This window comes from Hypomesus transpacificus, chromosome 2 (genome assembly GCF_021917145.1).
Source record: "Hypomesus transpacificus isolate Combined female chromosome 2, fHypTra1, whole genome shotgun sequence".
In the NCBI taxonomy this organism is placed as follows: Eukaryota; Metazoa; Chordata; class Actinopteri; order Osmeriformes; family Osmeridae; genus Hypomesus; species Hypomesus transpacificus.
This window is the reverse complement of record NC_061061.1, coordinates 9411176-9428072: the sequence shown is the minus strand read 5'-3', so window position 1 is coordinate 9428072 and position 16897 is coordinate 9411176. Positions and strand designations below refer to the sequence as shown.

The following is a 16897-nucleotide window of genomic DNA, read 5'->3' as shown; positions in this document are numbered from 1 at the left end:
AACACGATACAGTAACGCCAGCATGAATTCAATTCGATACGTGTACCACTACTCAGGCCTGGCGCTGACCTATATCTTGGAGAACAGCTTCAAGGCAGAGCATGGCTCCCGGCCCGGAGTTCCCAAAGTTGGGATCCTGATCACGGATGGGAAGTCCCAGGATGACGTCATTTCCCCTGCGGAGAGCCTGAAGGAGGCTGGCATCGAGCTCTTCGCCATCGGTGAGACACGCGGTGCTGCAGGGTCACACAGACATGCCTCCGGCCTCAGGCTAGAGATGCCCGCTGTTAGGCCACATTGTTGGGCTGTCACATATGTTGTCAAGCCTTGTTTTGTGCTGGCTGACACATTTGGATGAAGCCATTTGGATTTCATCCTTCAAGGGTTTTGTACCACAGTGAATGTATCTTAAAGACCGTTTTATCTTGATGTGTACAGGACCACACAACACTCATTGTCATGAAAAACCTGCTTTCTGTCAACATATCTGATAGAGAAAAAAAAATGCCTCACCGTCACCATCTTCTTCCCATGTGGTTTCTCCCTTTCTCCCTTCTCCCTGTCCAGGCGTGAAGAATGCCGACGAGAACGAGCTGAGGTCCATCGCCACGGAGCCGGACGACACTCACGTCTACAACGTGGCTGACTTCAGCATCATGAGCTCCATCGTAGAAGGCCTCACCATGACAGTGTGCGACGGCGTGGAACAGCAGGACAAGGAGATCAAAAATGGTTTGTCTCCCAGTCAGGATATGTGGACGTGCTAACGTGTCGACGCCCTCCTAATATGCATAATCATGGTCATCTTCACCTACGTTGGAGTACTGCTACCCTACACCTCACTTGGAAGATGGTGCACAGATTACAGTCCACTCAAACCCTCTTACACAATAGATACACACACACACACCCGTGACTGTATCCACTAGCTGGTTCTTTATCCCTGCAGTCGTGCCTTCCGAGGAGCCGTCAGGCACCCCTAGTAACCTGGAGACCTCGGAGGTGATGGCCCAGAGTTTTCGAGTCTCCTGGAGCCACGCCCCTGGCCGTGTGGAGAAGTACCGCGTCGTTTACTACACCGAGAAGACGGGTAGACCAGAGGAGGTGACAGTACACACACACACACACACTCATTTCCTTCTCTACACCTCCATTCGGTCATCCAGCAGCCAATGTGTGCTGATGTGTTTATCGTTATTTATGTGACTTTGAGTCGTTTCCTGTACACACTTACACACTTTACTGTACTCCCCTGACTTGATGGAGTCCAGATGCATGTGGGAGGGGGGCGGGTGCGGGGGCGCACAAGGAATCATTTCTAAATCCGCAGCACGGATCTCGTTGAGCAGATATCCTCAGATCAGATTAGAAGGGGCCAAGTGTGCAGTTTCTCTCCCAGTGCACTACAGAGGAGGACATTCTGTCACACGTTAATCCCTCCTACAACTGCTATGCTACTTATAACGGCCTACACTCTTTTTTTCACTTCAATTTTTTTTTAACCCCCTTACTTTCTCCTTCTCTCTTTAATCTCTCTTCCTCATACTCGCCCCCTTTTCTTCCGGTCGTTTCCCAGGCGGTAGTGGAAGGCAGCGAGAGCTCGGTGGTCTTGCAGCACCTCAGCGCTCTGACGGAGTACCAGGTGGCTGTGTTCGCCGTGTATGCTAGTTCCGCCAGTGAGCCGCTCAGAGGCTCAGCAACCACATGTAAGATCCCACGCCTGCCGCAGGCTTCCCACAACTCACACACGCGCTCACTCAAGGGCCGAATGATGAAGAAGCTGAACTGTTGGCTCTGGTCAAACCTCATATTTCGGCTCTGCTTTGTGTGTGTGGGGGCTTGTGTGTGTGTATGCATTTTCGTTTTAGTGGCCCTTACCAAGGCCAATGGACTGGAGCTGTATGATGTTACCCACAATTCCATGCGTGCACGCTGGAGCAAAGCGGAGGGCGTGTCCGGGTACATGATCCTCTATGCGGCGCTGACCGATGACGGAACCTCCGGCGAGAAAGAGGTGAACCTCTTTGAGGCACTTTGAGATTTGTTTCAATTGTAAAGTGCGTTACAAATAAAATCTATTATTATTATTATTTTGAACCTCCCAACGTGTGTGTGTGAACAGTTTTGCATGAGTAATTGCAGTTTTGTGTGTGCAGATGTATGTGTGTGCAGTTTTTGTACCAAGGCGTAAGGGTTTATCTTCCTGGTAGACGTAAACAATGCCCTCCAGATGAAGACATTAAAGGGTTTCAGCTAATCAAATCCCCTTTTGTCCTGCCAGGTGAGGGTGTCAGAGACAATGTCTGACCTGGAGTTGGAAGGGTTAACTCCAGACACAGAGTACACCGTGTCGGTTTACGCTATGTACGGAGAGGAAGCCAGCGACCCCATCAACAACCAGCAGACCACCTGTGGGTGATCTCTGACCCTCTCCTGACACACTGAATTGCACCAGAACCTTCTTTGAGGCCTGGACTCAACATCAATCATTTGACTTCCTGCATTGAACCTAACAAGCAATGCATTATCAGACTCCATGTTATGCAGGATTTGATAGAACTATTCAAGGTTACTTCTTCCAAAGCACATGAATAAGGTTTCACTTGACTTAGCATGTAAATCACAAGTACTTCCCAGCCACATAATTGTAATTCCAAGCATAAGCTAGTTTATTGGTGTCGCAACATGCTAATAGACATCAGGTGAGCTTGAAAAAGTGTCCCAGACACAAGCTCTATTCCTTATGATGTTGAGTGTTGCCTGATTGTGCTCCTTTCGCAGTGCCCCTGACTCCACCCAGGAACCTGCAGTTCTCCGACATTAACCACAACTCAGCCAGGCTGACCTGGGAGGCGGCGGCGAGGGAGGTCAGAGGTTACCGCATCATGTACGTCAAGACAGACGGACTGGTGACAGAAGAGGTGATCCTCATGCTCTATGTTCTGGAACTCTGGAGATGGCACATTGACATATACAGTACATACACCATATGTATATATACACACACACACACTATAGATTCAAATAATCATTACATGAAGTGTAAATAATAGAGTTCAGAAATTGTTCTACCCCATGCAAAATGCTTTGTTCCCCTGGCTGTCCATGAGGTGATGGCAGGTTTCCACGTGCTTTGCTGCCAAATTTGAACAGTTAGGCTTGTCTCTTAGGCTTGTTCTCTCCATTTTAAGTTCCACATTCTTTTGTATAATTTAGGAGAAGGATGTTGTTTTGTTGATCTTCAATTTTAAGTTCACTTACTGTTAGGAAAGGGAGCTCCACCTCTCCCTGTGAGCAGAGAAAGCCTCTCCTCCTTGGGTAGTCTGGTCTGCCTGTGATGGCTTGTGTCTGTTTCCAGACTGTGCTCACTGAGTCTGTTCATAGGGTTGGGGTTAAAAAAAATATATAATTAAATTGTGGTTACATTTTCTTGGTTCACACAAATTCTGTGCTACTGCTATGGGTTTTTAGGGGGGTTTAGGTTATGGTTGCAGTGACTGAATTGTGAGTCCCCACATGGATAGCAATAAAAACTGTTGTGTGTGTGTGTTTGTATGATTCTATCCTCAGGTGGAGGTTGATCCAGTCACTTCCTGGACCTTGAACGACCTGAACTCTTTGACAGAATACTCGGTAGCCATCTTTGCCATTTACGATGAGGGCCAATCAGAACCTCTGACAGACAGCTTCACAACCAGTAAGATGACTTTGGTTTATTGTGCTTATTATTATTGCGCTTTCATTTTCACTGCCTGAGTCACAGACAGCCCTTATCATGAGACTGCCAGGCTCTCTCATTTCTGTTTGGTTTGACCTTTTGTCTGTATTTCACTCTAGCTGTATTCTTTTCTTCCAAATTCCTCCTGCCCTCTTCTCTTTCCCACAGCCGTGTCGCCTGTGGGAAAAAAACACTCCAACGTCACTTAAAAATGTAAACTTAAATTACGTGGTGTTAAACAATTTACGGACTTCGTGAAATTTCATGTTCTTTCAGTGATGGTTTATGGCCCTCACCTGAATGGCCAGTGAAATAGAAAGGTTGCTCTACAGCCATTAAACTAAAACCCTGTTTTACTGCATCCCTTGCTGATTTTGCACAATGTAGCTGTTTGTGTGAAACAATTCACCCCTCATTTTGTGACGCGGGGGGGACATGATCCCTAAACTCGATTTTGGAATTACTTTAGCCTCTCCCTGCCCCCCAACCCTTAGCTTAAAGTCACACGGAGCTGAGTTCAATTTAGTTTGTTAATAAAGTTCAATCATTGGGCACAAACAATTAAACTTCCGTAACTTCTTGGGTACAAGCTATTGAAAACAACACTGACATCTAACATATTACAGAAGGTGTGTGAGGGAGGAAACGGGGGTTGGAGGGGCGTGTGGGAATGTGATGCCCCATAAAACAGGTCAGTCCTTGTCCCGTCATTTCACACAACACTGTGCAACTTCTCATCCCCCCCCCCCCCTCCAACCCCCATCAGCACCTGTGCCTGGGCCTCTGAACCTGCGAGCCAGCGAGGTCACCACCAACAGCTTCCGGGTCACCTGGGGTCACGCTGCCACGGACATTGCCCTCTACAAACTGTCCTGGGCCCCTCTAAACGGAGGAGACACCAAGGAGGTCAGCGTTGCAGTAACGTCCACCTGTCTGCCTTCGTTTTTGAAGCAGACTGAAACGTTGGTGTCTGAAAACAGTTTGGGATGAGTTTGGCTTGAAGCAGTCTTTAAATGAATTGGATCCGAGTCCTCACAGCAGCTACAGGGTGTTTTTTTCAGTTATTTTTGTTGGTTGTCAACATCACGCATCACCAGAGAGAGAACCATCTGGGTGTGGTCATGTGATCCGCACTCTGAAATCGTGAAAGCCCCAGCCGTCTGGCTGCTGAAATAACCCTCTGTCCATCTAGTGTGACATCATCATTGCCCGCCGCTGAGCTGTGGGCTCCCAGACTCTGGACTGTGTAGGTGGTCCAATGCACTATAAGCTTTAACGACAATCTGACTTTCCAAGCCAGCTGTTTTTTATAGATAGGAGCTCAGGTCGATGTGTTTACCTAGATTCACTGGAGCAGAAGAGAGGGATGGAGAGCAGGAAGAAGACGAGGGAGAGAGTAGCAGAGAGAGACAGAGTAGGAGAGAGAGAGAGAGAGTAGGAGAAAAGGAGAGAGGAGTCAGACAGAGTAGGAGAGAGGGACAGAGAGTAGGAGATAACCAGAAATAGGATGAGAGAGAGAGCATGGAAGAGAAAGTCAAAAAAAGAGAGAGATATTATATACAGTGCCCTCCAAAAGTATTGGAACAGTGAGGCCAATTCCTTTATTTTTGCTGTAGACTGAAAACATTTGGGCTTGACATCAAACGATGAATGTGAAACCAGAGATCAACGTTTCAGCTTTTATTTCCAGGTATTTACATCAGGATCTGATGCACAAATTAGAAAATATCACCTTTTTGTTCGAACCCACCCATTTGTCACGTGAGCAAAAGTATTGGAACATGTGACTGACAGGTGTGTTTTGTTGCCCAGGTGTGTCCTATTACATACATTATTCAATCAATAAATACCACTGAATGTCTACACTCAGGTTCAGATTGGGTAAGATAGGTTTTGTCTATGCAGACTGTATTCAGAGGTGAAAACAACATGAAAACCAGAGCGCTGTCTTTGGGTGAAAAACAAGCAATTGTGAGTCTTAGAGAAGATGGAAAATCAATCAGAGCCATTGCAGAAACATTGGCCATAGCCAGTACAACCATTTGGAATGTCCTGAAGAAGAAGAAAACTACTGGTGTACTAAGTAACAGACGTCGAACAGGTAGACCAAGGAAAACATCAGCAGTTGATGACAGAAACATTGTGAGAGCTGTAAAGAAAGACCCTAAAACAACTGTTAGTGAGGTCAGCAACAACCTCCAGATGGCAGGAGTGAAGGTATCACTATCTACTGTTTGCAGAAGACTTCATGAACAAAAGTACAAGGGCTACACCAGAAGATGCAAACCACTCATTAGCAAGAAGAATAGGAAGGCCAGGCTGGAATTTGCCAAAAAGTACAGAGATGAACCTCAAAATTCTGGGACAAAGTTTTATGGACTGATGAGACAAAGATTAACTTTTACCAAAGTGATGGAAAGGCTAAAGTTTGGAGAAAGAAAGGAACTGCTCATGATCCCAAACACACAAGCTCATCTGTGAAACACGGTGGAGGTAATGTCATGGCTTGGGCTTGCATGGCTTCTTCTGGGACGGGCTCATTAATCTTCATTGAGGATGTAACACATGATGGCAGCAGCAAAATGAACTCGGAAGTCTACAGAAACATTTTGTCTGCCAATTTAAGGAAAGATGCAACCAAACTGATTGGCAGAGCCTTCATCATGCAGCAAGATAACGACCCAAAACACACTGCCAAAACAACAAAGGAGTTCATCAGGGGCAAGAAATGGAAGGTATTAGACTGGCCAAGTCAATCTCCAGACTTAAACCCTATAGAGCATGCATTTTACCTGCTTAAGAGGAGACTGAAGGGAGGAACCCCACAAAACAAACAACAACTGAAAGAGGCTGCAGTGAAAGCCTGGGAAAGCATCAAAAAGGAAGAATGCAAAAGTTTGGTGACGTCAATGGGTCACAGACTTGCTGCAGTTATTGAAAGCAAAGGATTTGCAACTAAATATTAAGTCTTATTCACTTAAATATGTTTTAAGTATATCTGTTCCAATACTTTTGATCACATGACAAATGGGTGGATTCAAACAAAATGTGATATTTTCTTAGTTGTGCATCAGATCCTGATGTAAATACCTGGAAATAAAAGCTGAAACGTTGATCTCTGGTCTCACGTTCATTATTTGATGTCAAGCCCAAATGTTTTCAGTCTACAGCAAAAATAAAGGAATTCGCCTCACTGTTCCAATACTTTTGGAGGGCACTGTATATAGTATAATAGTATATGCATACTATTACGTAACATGCCAATGAAGCAACTGAAATTGTATTGAATTGAAAGAGAGAGAGAGAGAGAGAGAGAGAGGGAAAGAGAGAGAGAGAGAGAGAGAGAGAGAGAGAGAGAGAGAGAGAGAGAGAGAGAGAGAGAGAGAGAGAGCAGGACTGGAAGGTTCTGCCATCCAGACCAAGAACATTTCAGTGAACAGTGAGCATTTCACAACTCACAAACACACGTTGACGTTTTATGTTAACAGGCCTATCCTGTATGTACTCAAACATTCATAATGCCTTTAAAGTACAGTATATCCAACAGGAAGATTCTGTCTCTCCAGGTTGTGTTGAATGGCAATACAGCCTCCTACGGTCTGACTGGACTGAGCCCCTTCACAGAATATGAAGCCATGCTAACTGCCATCTTCCAGGACAAGTCTGAGAGTGACACTGCGTCTGTATTAGAGACCACACGTAAGACCATACACACTTTCCTTCGAGAAGAAACCAGACCAGTTGTATTAGTCTTTCATTTAGATTTTTTATGTTTTCTTCACTACAAAGTCAGATATTGTTTTTGTACCTTGGACACTAACTTGACAAATGGAAACAGTCATTTAAATTGCTGTTATTGTATTATACTCAACTTCTATTGAATTTTCCCTTTTATGTGACTGTTTTCCCAGTCGCCAGGACGACTACGGTTGCTACCACAACCACAGGTAATTAAGGCCCCAATTTTTGTAAAAAAGAATGACGACTGATTGGTTTATGGAAAGGCTCTGTGTTTTCCCACGACTCCCTCCCCACCCTCCATTTGCTTCGCTGGGTCTCCATCTGTTCTCTGTTGCGCAGAGTTCCACACCGAGTAAACGCTGTTTGACTTCTTTAAACCTATTTCTGTTGAGATAATAAAAGCTACTGGCTTGAACATTTTTGTTGCAATTTTGGAACTATTTCATGATTTTTGGGATAACAAAATGAAGGGAAACCACACCTCATATTTAAGTGATGTGCTTCCTGTTGGGTCCACTCCATGACCTTATCTATTCTGCATGATATGCTGCATATATGTGATACTCTACATATGTGTTTCTTTGTGTCTGGTCTAGTTGTGCGTCTGGGTGTGAGGAACCTGCAGATCAGCGACGAAACCACCAACAGCCTAGAGGCATCCTGGGAGCTGGAGGACCCATTGGTGGACCAGTACAGGGTCACCTATACCAGCCTCAGGGGCGACCGCGCTGAGGAGGCTGTGAGTATGGAGGAGGTAGACTGTCCTTGTCTGACAGACTGAGGGGCCTGTGAATGTGGATGTAGACTGTTCCTGTTTAACTGAGGGGTCTGTAGGAGTCTGTAGAACAGGTAAACCTGGCAGCTCTCCATACTTATTAAAGACAGGAAGGAATGTTTTATGTAAGTAAAAGTTTGTGAAGGATTTTAATTGAAATGGCCAGTATAAATTCTACTGTACCAATGCACTGGAAAGGTTTTCACAGCACAAAGCTATTGCACAACACTGTAGCCACAGTACATTGGTCAACTGGTCAAACATCACATATATCATGAAACACCTAGTTTGTGCTCGTCCTTAATACAGTAATGCTGTAACAATTATTGTCTAAATAGTGAATTGTGAACAAAGGAAAGTACATGTAGAAATCTGACTATAACTAGACCTGAATGTCTAGTTAACGGTTGATAGCAACACTGTAGAAGAGGAATCCACCAATGTGAGTAATTATCTGTTTGAATCTATAAACATTCATTTGGAGCCTGTTTGGTAGATTAACTTTAACAAATAGGTCATTTGGGCAAACGAGAAAAGAAATTCAGGTCTCGTCCTTTACCCTCCTGACCATCTCTCTCCTTCTCTTCCTCCTCCTTCAATCTTCACAGAACCCTTGTGCCCAGTAGCCTTGAGTGACTCTGATTTTAAGATCTATTACTTTTACTTTCTCTCTCCCTCCTCTCTATCTGTCTCTCATTCTCTCGTTCTCTCGTTCTCTCTGCCTGTTTCTCTGTCTCTCCCTCATTCTCTTCCTCTCTCTTTCTCTCAGTCTCTTGTTCTCTCTTTCTCTAACCAGTTTTAATTTCCAGCTGGAGTCTGACCTGTCTCTGGCTGGAGCTGTGCAAGAGGGAGGGATAGGACATTCCATTATCTTTTCAAGAACCATTTAGTTCACTGAGAAAAGGGAAGCACACACACACACACACACACAAACAAACACACTCACATACATACAAACAAACAAACACACACACACACACACACACACACACACACACAGAGAGGCACACATTCAATCGTGCACACACATACTAGGCCACACACACTCACACACACGCTGTAAAGCAATCCATTGTCAATACTGTAGATTGAAGTCTTGTGAGGACGTATTCCTGAGAGAAAACTGGGTTGTTGTTCAGACAACTGGCTGTCAGGCAGGGTTCAGCACCACAGCTCCAGTGGACAGCTCCTTTAAGACGAAATGACTAAATGTAACAGGAGATGAATGGCAGGACAGTGCATCACAGGGTCTGGCAGGACAGGTTAGGACTGGGATGGCACCCTTAGACACTGTTCCTCACCATTCCCCTGTGTGACAGAATCCTTCCAGTTTGTCACTCTCTGTCTCTCCTTCTGTGTCTCTCTCCCATGGGCACACACTGTCTCTCTAGCAAGCAAACGCACAACGCCCCCTCCCTCCCCCCCAAAAAAAACATGCGCACACACACACTCACGTGTCCCGTTTGGCTCCCTCCTTCCAGATTGTGGTTCCAGGCCAGCAGAGGAGAACCCTGCTCCAACCCCTGCTGTCAGACACCAAGTACTTGGTGACGCTGACCCCCGTCTACCCAGGCGGAGAGTCGGGCGTCAGCGTGTCGTCTGTGGGATCCACGTGTGAGTACACTCCCCTCCCTCCCACTCACTGCTGGCTCATCAGTCCTTACAGTCATGGCCAATGGCAGCAAGAGGCCATTAGAACCCGTCTGATCAGCTTGACGAGCAAAAATGTCATGACCGGTGTGAACAATCCGAGAGTGGAAAATGTCAACAGCAGCATATGTAGGCTAGCCTGCACATAACATCAGGTTTATGAGGTCTCTGTGGGTCGCTTTTGGCTACCCTTGGTTTAGTATGATGAGTGAAATTGGATCTTTCTGGGTTTGATTCACATTGGGACCATCTATTAACAGTTATGAAAGGCAGTCATACGCTGGATAGTTCCAGTGCGAAGCCCTCAAATATGTGTTTTTATTAGATTTCATGAGTTATTTCTTATGATTAGTCGGTATCATGTCTTCCTTACCATTCAGTTTTGAAGTGTTAAAGTAAATAAAAGCCAGCATCTAAGGGGAAAATGCAATCCCCTTCAGAACGATTCCATTGTAAATACCCACCCCTGTCCCTGTAAAACGCCAGCAGTTCATGAATCACATGAAAAGCAAACACACAGATGACATCCATACCTCAGTTTTACGGCTGTCTTTGCTCATTTCAAGCCTGTGGTATATGCATCCCTTTGAGCTGTAGACCATAAGCCTATTAAAAACCAGTGCTGGCGGATATCATCCAGTTAAGTTCTCTGTAGGTCCCTTTCTGCTTTTCTTGGTTAAGTATCATGATTGAAACTTGACAGTTGTGGGTTCAATTCCCACTAGGACCATCTATACCAGATAAAATTGCTACACTTTGGTTGGATGGAAGTCTTAACCTAATGTCTTCCATGTATGAACTTATGTAGGCTGATATAAACAAGTAATCACTAACATTAACATTTACTCTATCTGATCTTAGTGCCCCTCTCAGCTCCCAGCAACCTCAGGGTGTCCGACCAGTGGTACAATCGCTTCCGTGTCACCTGGGATGCTCCCCCCTTCCCCGCCATGGGCTACAGGATAGTCTACCAGCCCACCTCAGGTACACACACACACACAAACGCATACGCACACATACGCAGGCACGCATGCACACACACGTCTCAGATACCTGCTACAACAAACCTGGGACCTTCCCACTTCAGGCAAATGCACCGCACAAAACATACACGCACACAAACATACAGTACACACACAAACAGACACAAATCTGCACCAGAACCAAATCGACACTTTCCTATATTCTGTATAATTTGTCTGAAATGGACAGGCATGCTGTTCACATTAATGCTAATGTACTGTATACAGTTTCCACCTTTATCTCAGATATATCCCACATGCACTGACACACACACACATACACACACACACACACACCACTCCCTAACATCTTGGAGTGTCCTTTAACAAGATGAAGTTTTCAGCGTGTATATTTCCATGACTGCCAGACAGAAGTAGACCTAACACCATTACCCTGTCTGCAGTTTCCAACGGCTATATAAACAGAAAGGCTTGATTTGTTTGTAGAACAAATTGGGAAAAGATATCCCACTGTTATGGAGTTCACGTTGGCCCTCTGTTCTCCATTAGAAGCTGTGTAAATGGCTGTGTGGTTGAGCAGGCCAGGCCCTCTGCCTAGAGTTACAGGCTGCTAAAACACACAGGACAGGAAGCAGAGTGATCTCTCACCAGCGCCAGATTAGATGGCTCTCATGGTGAAGGCTCCATTCCTCTCTCTCCCTACCACCCCAACACAATGTCCCTGCGTCCTGAGCACATTGTGTGTGTGTGTGTGCGTGTGTGTGTATGAGATAACTTGCACTTTTTCACATTTTATTTCGGTCTCACCCAATGAAAGGAATTAGAGTATTGTGGTTCATGACCTAGAAACATTAATACTGTTTTTGTTGCTGTGTATTTGTGTGTGTGTGTGTGTTAATGCATGATTATTTGTCTGTCTTGCTAATCTGCTTAAATACCTTATGGTGACATCATTACTTCAATCAGTTGGATAGACCATCAATCTGTGCTGTCTGCTTTGTCCTGCATAATGAGTTGCAGTAAATGCATACAGTCGTTGAAACAAACAGTGGATGTGTGTTTCTTGTCCAGTCCCAGGGTCAGCTCTTGAGACTTCTGTGGGTGAAGATGTGAACACATTGCTGCTCCTGAACCTGCAGACTGATACAGAGTACAGCATCAAGGTCATCGCTTCCTACACCACCGGCTCAAGTGAACCCCTCTCTACCATAGGCAAGACATGTAAGTATCTGGGTCTAGGGCTGTAAGTACATTTCATGTAGGTTATTAAAGTGAAATCAGTTAAATGCTTCTGGGAATTATATATTTGCCTGGAGCAAACTTTCTAAAAACAATCTGACTTGTTTTCCTTGAAGTAATTGCTCCCCCGACAGACTAAGGAAAACATTTATATTCCGACATTGCCATGGAAATAACATCCTTTGTGCATATGAATTTTATACTAGCAGGTGCAACACAACCCAGAACATTCCTTTAAGCTTCTCTCGTAAAAAATAATACAATTCCTGGCTTGTAGAATCTTTGTGCAGAACATCTGCATTGGTCTGTATTCTACTGTATGACCAAGTTAAGAGAGTGTTTTAAGTGTTGTTATTTAGGATTAGGCTATCACACACGCAACCACACACACAGACGTGGACAGACACACACTCACACACACAACCACACACACAGACGTGGACAGACACACACTCACACACATAACCACACAAACAGACGTGGACAGACACACACTAACACACAATCACACACATGGCCGGCCCTAGGGTTTTGGGGGCCCTAAACAATGTATATGGGGCCCTTTTGATTGGCAAATCTACCCCCCAAAATTGTGTGTGTGTGTGGAGGGGGGGTGGGTGTGGCCCTGACCACACACACACTCTCAATATCTTTGCCTCCCTGCCTCTCTCTCTCTCTCTCTCTCTCTCTCTCTCTCTCGCTCTCTCTCTCTCTCTCTCTCTCTCTCTCTCTCTCTCTCTCTCTCTCTCTCTCTCTCTCTCTCTCTCATACTCATCACTCACTCACTCACGCTCACACACGCTCACACACATTCACACTATACTGTATCCAGATGGTCATAAACCACAATACCGTCTCCCATGTGTTGGATAGATAATTATTCCCAATAAGGCCCAAGCCATCCCATTTACACAGCACTGAACTTTAGGTTACGACACCAAGCTCTAAGAAATACTTTCTTACTTTCACCTCTACCATAGTTCACATATCCTTTTACAATTATATCAGCATATTCGCGGTAAGTCACATCAATATTTAATGAAAATTTTAATTGGACCTTTTAATAACTAAAGGAACAATACACTATTTTATATTTCTCTATATCAGGGTTCTGAAGCAGTCAGAAGCCGTCCATGCATACATACAGCTTATTACTGTACTAGGGCTTGCATAAAGAAGTGATGTGTTCTATGCATTATTCATACAGTATAGAGATAATCCTACTGACATATGTTTCTCCTGATTTTCTCGGTCATCATGAAAGAGATTCTATTCACAGCCATGTGAATGAGACATGCCTTTAGAGTCACATACGGAATATATAAGGCATATATGTATAAGTTATATATGAAACCTATTATAAATGGGAGCAATTTTGTAAATTGCATATGTATGAAATCATGTAAATGTCTACCCATAAAATCTTCATATATGGCTTATATGCTCATACACAACGTAATACTATGTAGAAATCATATATGAAACCGGTTACCCGACAAATTAAGTTAAGAAGGTGTTACTGTAAGTCATCTAACTGCTATAAAATGTGAAATGTGTGAGTCTCACTGCGAATGCGTGAGACTTGAGAGTCCTGTGATGTGTGGTTTTTTGTGTTTCAAATCCTCTGTGGCGACTCCTTCAATGTCACGCCTTTTGTTCTATTACTGTTTTGTCCAGTCGAGCCATCATAACAATGTTGGTTTGCTTTCACTTGCTACTTTTCTAAGATAGCGATGCGAGCTGAACTCGACTGCTCTCAATCAGACTGTCAGCTGCAGGTTAATCATCGGTGATTCATAGCCTCTGCTTAGTGACGATGACACATTGGCCAGGGCTCAGCCATAAACACTCCTCCATTTATCATGGACAAACAGACATGGCTCCGTAATTCATTCATATTATGCTGTGGTAGCTAATTAAATTACATGTTTAATGCTTACTGTGATGAATTGTGTATTTAGGAAACCGTCTAGTCGGCTATGTCAGGGCCATCAACAAAATGCTTCCACTGGAATTCTGTTTTCTCTCCCTCAATATTACTCACTTGTACACTGTCCCTCCCTCCCTCCCTCTCCAGTGCCTTTGGGGGTGTCTGGTCTGAGTACCTACCAGGTGCGCTCCACCAGTCTGTGTGTCCAGTGGCAGCCCCATCGCCAGGCGTCTCTCTACAGGGTGGTGATTGAGTCCCCACTCAGTGAGTACCCTCCGAATCCTGATTCCTCCAGAACATACCATAAATGTATGATTTATTACAACATTGTAACACTGTTGTAATATGTTCATTTAGTGCTCATTCTGCAACCCCCCCCCACACACACACACACATCCACACACTCACCCATAACATGGTGTAACCAACTTGTTATAGTGACACAAGGGAGAAACCAAGATGTCAGTATAGTTCCTGTGTCCTTATCTTGGCCTGGCCAACATGCTCTGACAGCACTCCTACACCCCTCCACATCACTTTGTCCTAGACATCCTCTCTTTTCTCCTGCTCGTCTTTGATGACCTTGCACAATTTTCTTCTCACGGACACCACACACGGGCTTATCCTCCAACACCCCCCATTCTCCACAGCCCTCTGTCTCTCCCGGCGTGAGGCAGGCCGGATCAGCAGCGCTCGGCTCAGGAGATCTGAGATAAGCTCCGATATTAAAAACAGAACCCGACTCTAAATTCCCACGTGTCTGAGCGTGGTCATTGATCACGTAGTGTTGGGAATAAACCAAGCAGTAACTGTTACATTTACTGACCATTGTCTTATTATCATAGGCATCCTGTTGGCAACCCATATGGGCACACCATAATTCAATTAGCACTCATGGCTAATTCACTTTTGTGCGTGCACCTGTTTTCTAGGTGATTCTTGGCTGGGCTGACTGGCTATTAGAGCCGCTGGCTGACTGGCTGACTGGCGTGTTTTTGTACTGTGCTTATGTTTGCTAGGTAATCATTCAAATATATTTTTAAGAATTGCACAGGTTAACCATGATCTTATTATTTTATTCCAGCCAGAACATTTGAGTTCATTGTAAAACCACGTCGAATAGCAGCATGGCTTAGAAAGAATCCTTTTCCGTGCCGTTTTACAGCTTGATTTGAAGCAATGTGTTGAGGTGGTTTGGCGACGGCAGTTAATTTTCCAACAAGACTTTGAATGTTTTCCAGAAAACGTCCTCTCCCACTGTTCCTACCCTACTGAGCAGTCTGGGTCCAGATTACATTCAGCAGGTTTATTGGATTAGAATTTCTGTGGTTCACGGTGACTTTGATTGTAAATGAGAAGCCAGACTCATAAATCTTAACATGTATGGGATGCCGGGACATACGAAATGACCGTCACGATCTGTTCCCAATATCAAATTATTTTTTAAATTCCCTATTTTTGCACTTCCATGGACAAAAGAAGGAAACGCTTTTCCCCTTTTCCATAAGTATCCTATTCCTGGTAGTCCTATCAAAACTAATTTCTGTATAGAGGAACATAGACTACAACCAGATGGAGACATGAAGAAAGTGTTTGCTGAATGGTTTTGATACAGAGAAAGAAGAGATACAGGACTAAGCTGCCTCTGCCTGCATACCTGTCTTTCTACCTGTTTACCAGCCTACCTGCCTGTCTGTCTACCTGTTTACCCGCCTACAGCTTGTCTTTCTATCTGTTTACCAGCCTACCTGCTTGGTAGCCTACCTGCCTATCTCCCTGCTTGCTATGCAGCCTGTCTGTCATACTCTGGAAGGTGATCCCTCAGGGGAGATTAAGGAATTAAGATTCAGTAGCAGGGGAGGCAGATTTCCAGACTACTCATTTTGTTGTCCTGACTGACTGACTGTCTGGCTGACTATCAGACTTGCTGCCTGACTGGCTGTCTGGCTGAATTGGTAATTTGTAATGGTGTTAAATCAATGCAGCTCCTCTAGGGTCTAGTCCCCATTGGCTGGTACTTTATCATTAATCTAGCCAGAAAGACACCTTGTGAGAACCAGATGGCTAATTATAGCTGACTAATGGATAACATTAGTTCTGTCATCGACTCGTGTGATGACACTGTTGACGCTAATCCACACAACTCTGCCTCCCTTCTCCCTATCCCTCCTTATACAGCTGTTCTTGATTATGAACCATTAAAATGTCAAGCACAGCCCTCCATCCCCAACTCTTCTCCTCCCCTCTTCCCCCATCTAACATTGATCAAAGAAAAATGTGCTTTTTGGATCATTTATTACATTATGCTTCAACAGTACAGCAATGAGATAATTGATGATAAAATAATATATATATTTTGCTTTTCAGATGGACAGAAACAAGAAGTCAGTGTTGGGGGCGGAGCCTCCAGGCAGTGTTTCTATGACCTGTTTCCCAACAGCCAATACCAGATCCAAATTTACACCCAGCTCCAGGACATGGAGGGACCTGGGGTCATGACCAGCGACACCACACGTACGGAGCAGACTGGTTAAATACTGCACACCACACTCTATATATACTCTACCTGTATACTGCACACCACACTCTGTGTATATACTCTACCTGTATACTACACAGTGCATACCACACTCTATATATACTCCAGCTGTATACTGCACACTACACTTCCTATTCTTCTCTTCTTTCATCTCTCCTCTCCCTCCAGCTTCAATGTCACTTAGCAGGTATAATAACAGGCTAATGATGCAGCCCATTGGTTAGCAGATGATGTGGAGAAAGCTCCTGCTTCAGGGACAAGAACAGCTTTCTCTGTGACTGGCTTACAGATAAAGAGATGGATAGATAGGTCTGTCTGCCTT

General features: G+C 44.6%; 1 protein-coding gene across 2 annotated transcripts in view; it reads left to right on the top strand.

Moving 5' to 3' along the window:
* The window catches only part of col14a1a (collagen, type XIV, alpha 1a), a 65869-nt gene that overhangs the window by 18830 nt on the left and 30142 nt on the right, over positions 1–16897 (top strand). For both annotated transcript variants that reach the window (XM_047032862.1, XM_047032868.1), the window contains exons 8-24: positions 57–221; positions 568–732; positions 950–1104; positions 1577–1706; positions 1869–2014; positions 2282–2411; positions 2782–2921; positions 3571–3697; positions 4485–4624; positions 7285–7417; positions 7630–7665; positions 8056–8198; positions 9716–9848; positions 10746–10868; positions 11939–12088; positions 14184–14300; positions 16404–16550. In XM_047032862.1, the coding sequence (XP_046888818.1) occupies positions 57–221; positions 568–732; positions 950–1104; positions 1577–1706; positions 1869–2014; positions 2282–2411; positions 2782–2921; positions 3571–3697; positions 4485–4624; positions 7285–7417; positions 7630–7665; positions 8056–8198; positions 9716–9848; positions 10746–10868; positions 11939–12088; positions 14184–14300; positions 16404–16550 (2280 nt within the window). The remainder of the gene's footprint in view (positions 1–56; positions 222–567; positions 733–949; positions 1105–1576; positions 1707–1868; positions 2015–2281; positions 2412–2781; positions 2922–3570; positions 3698–4484; positions 4625–7284; positions 7418–7629; positions 7666–8055; positions 8199–9715; positions 9849–10745; positions 10869–11938; positions 12089–14183; positions 14301–16403; positions 16551–16897) is intronic.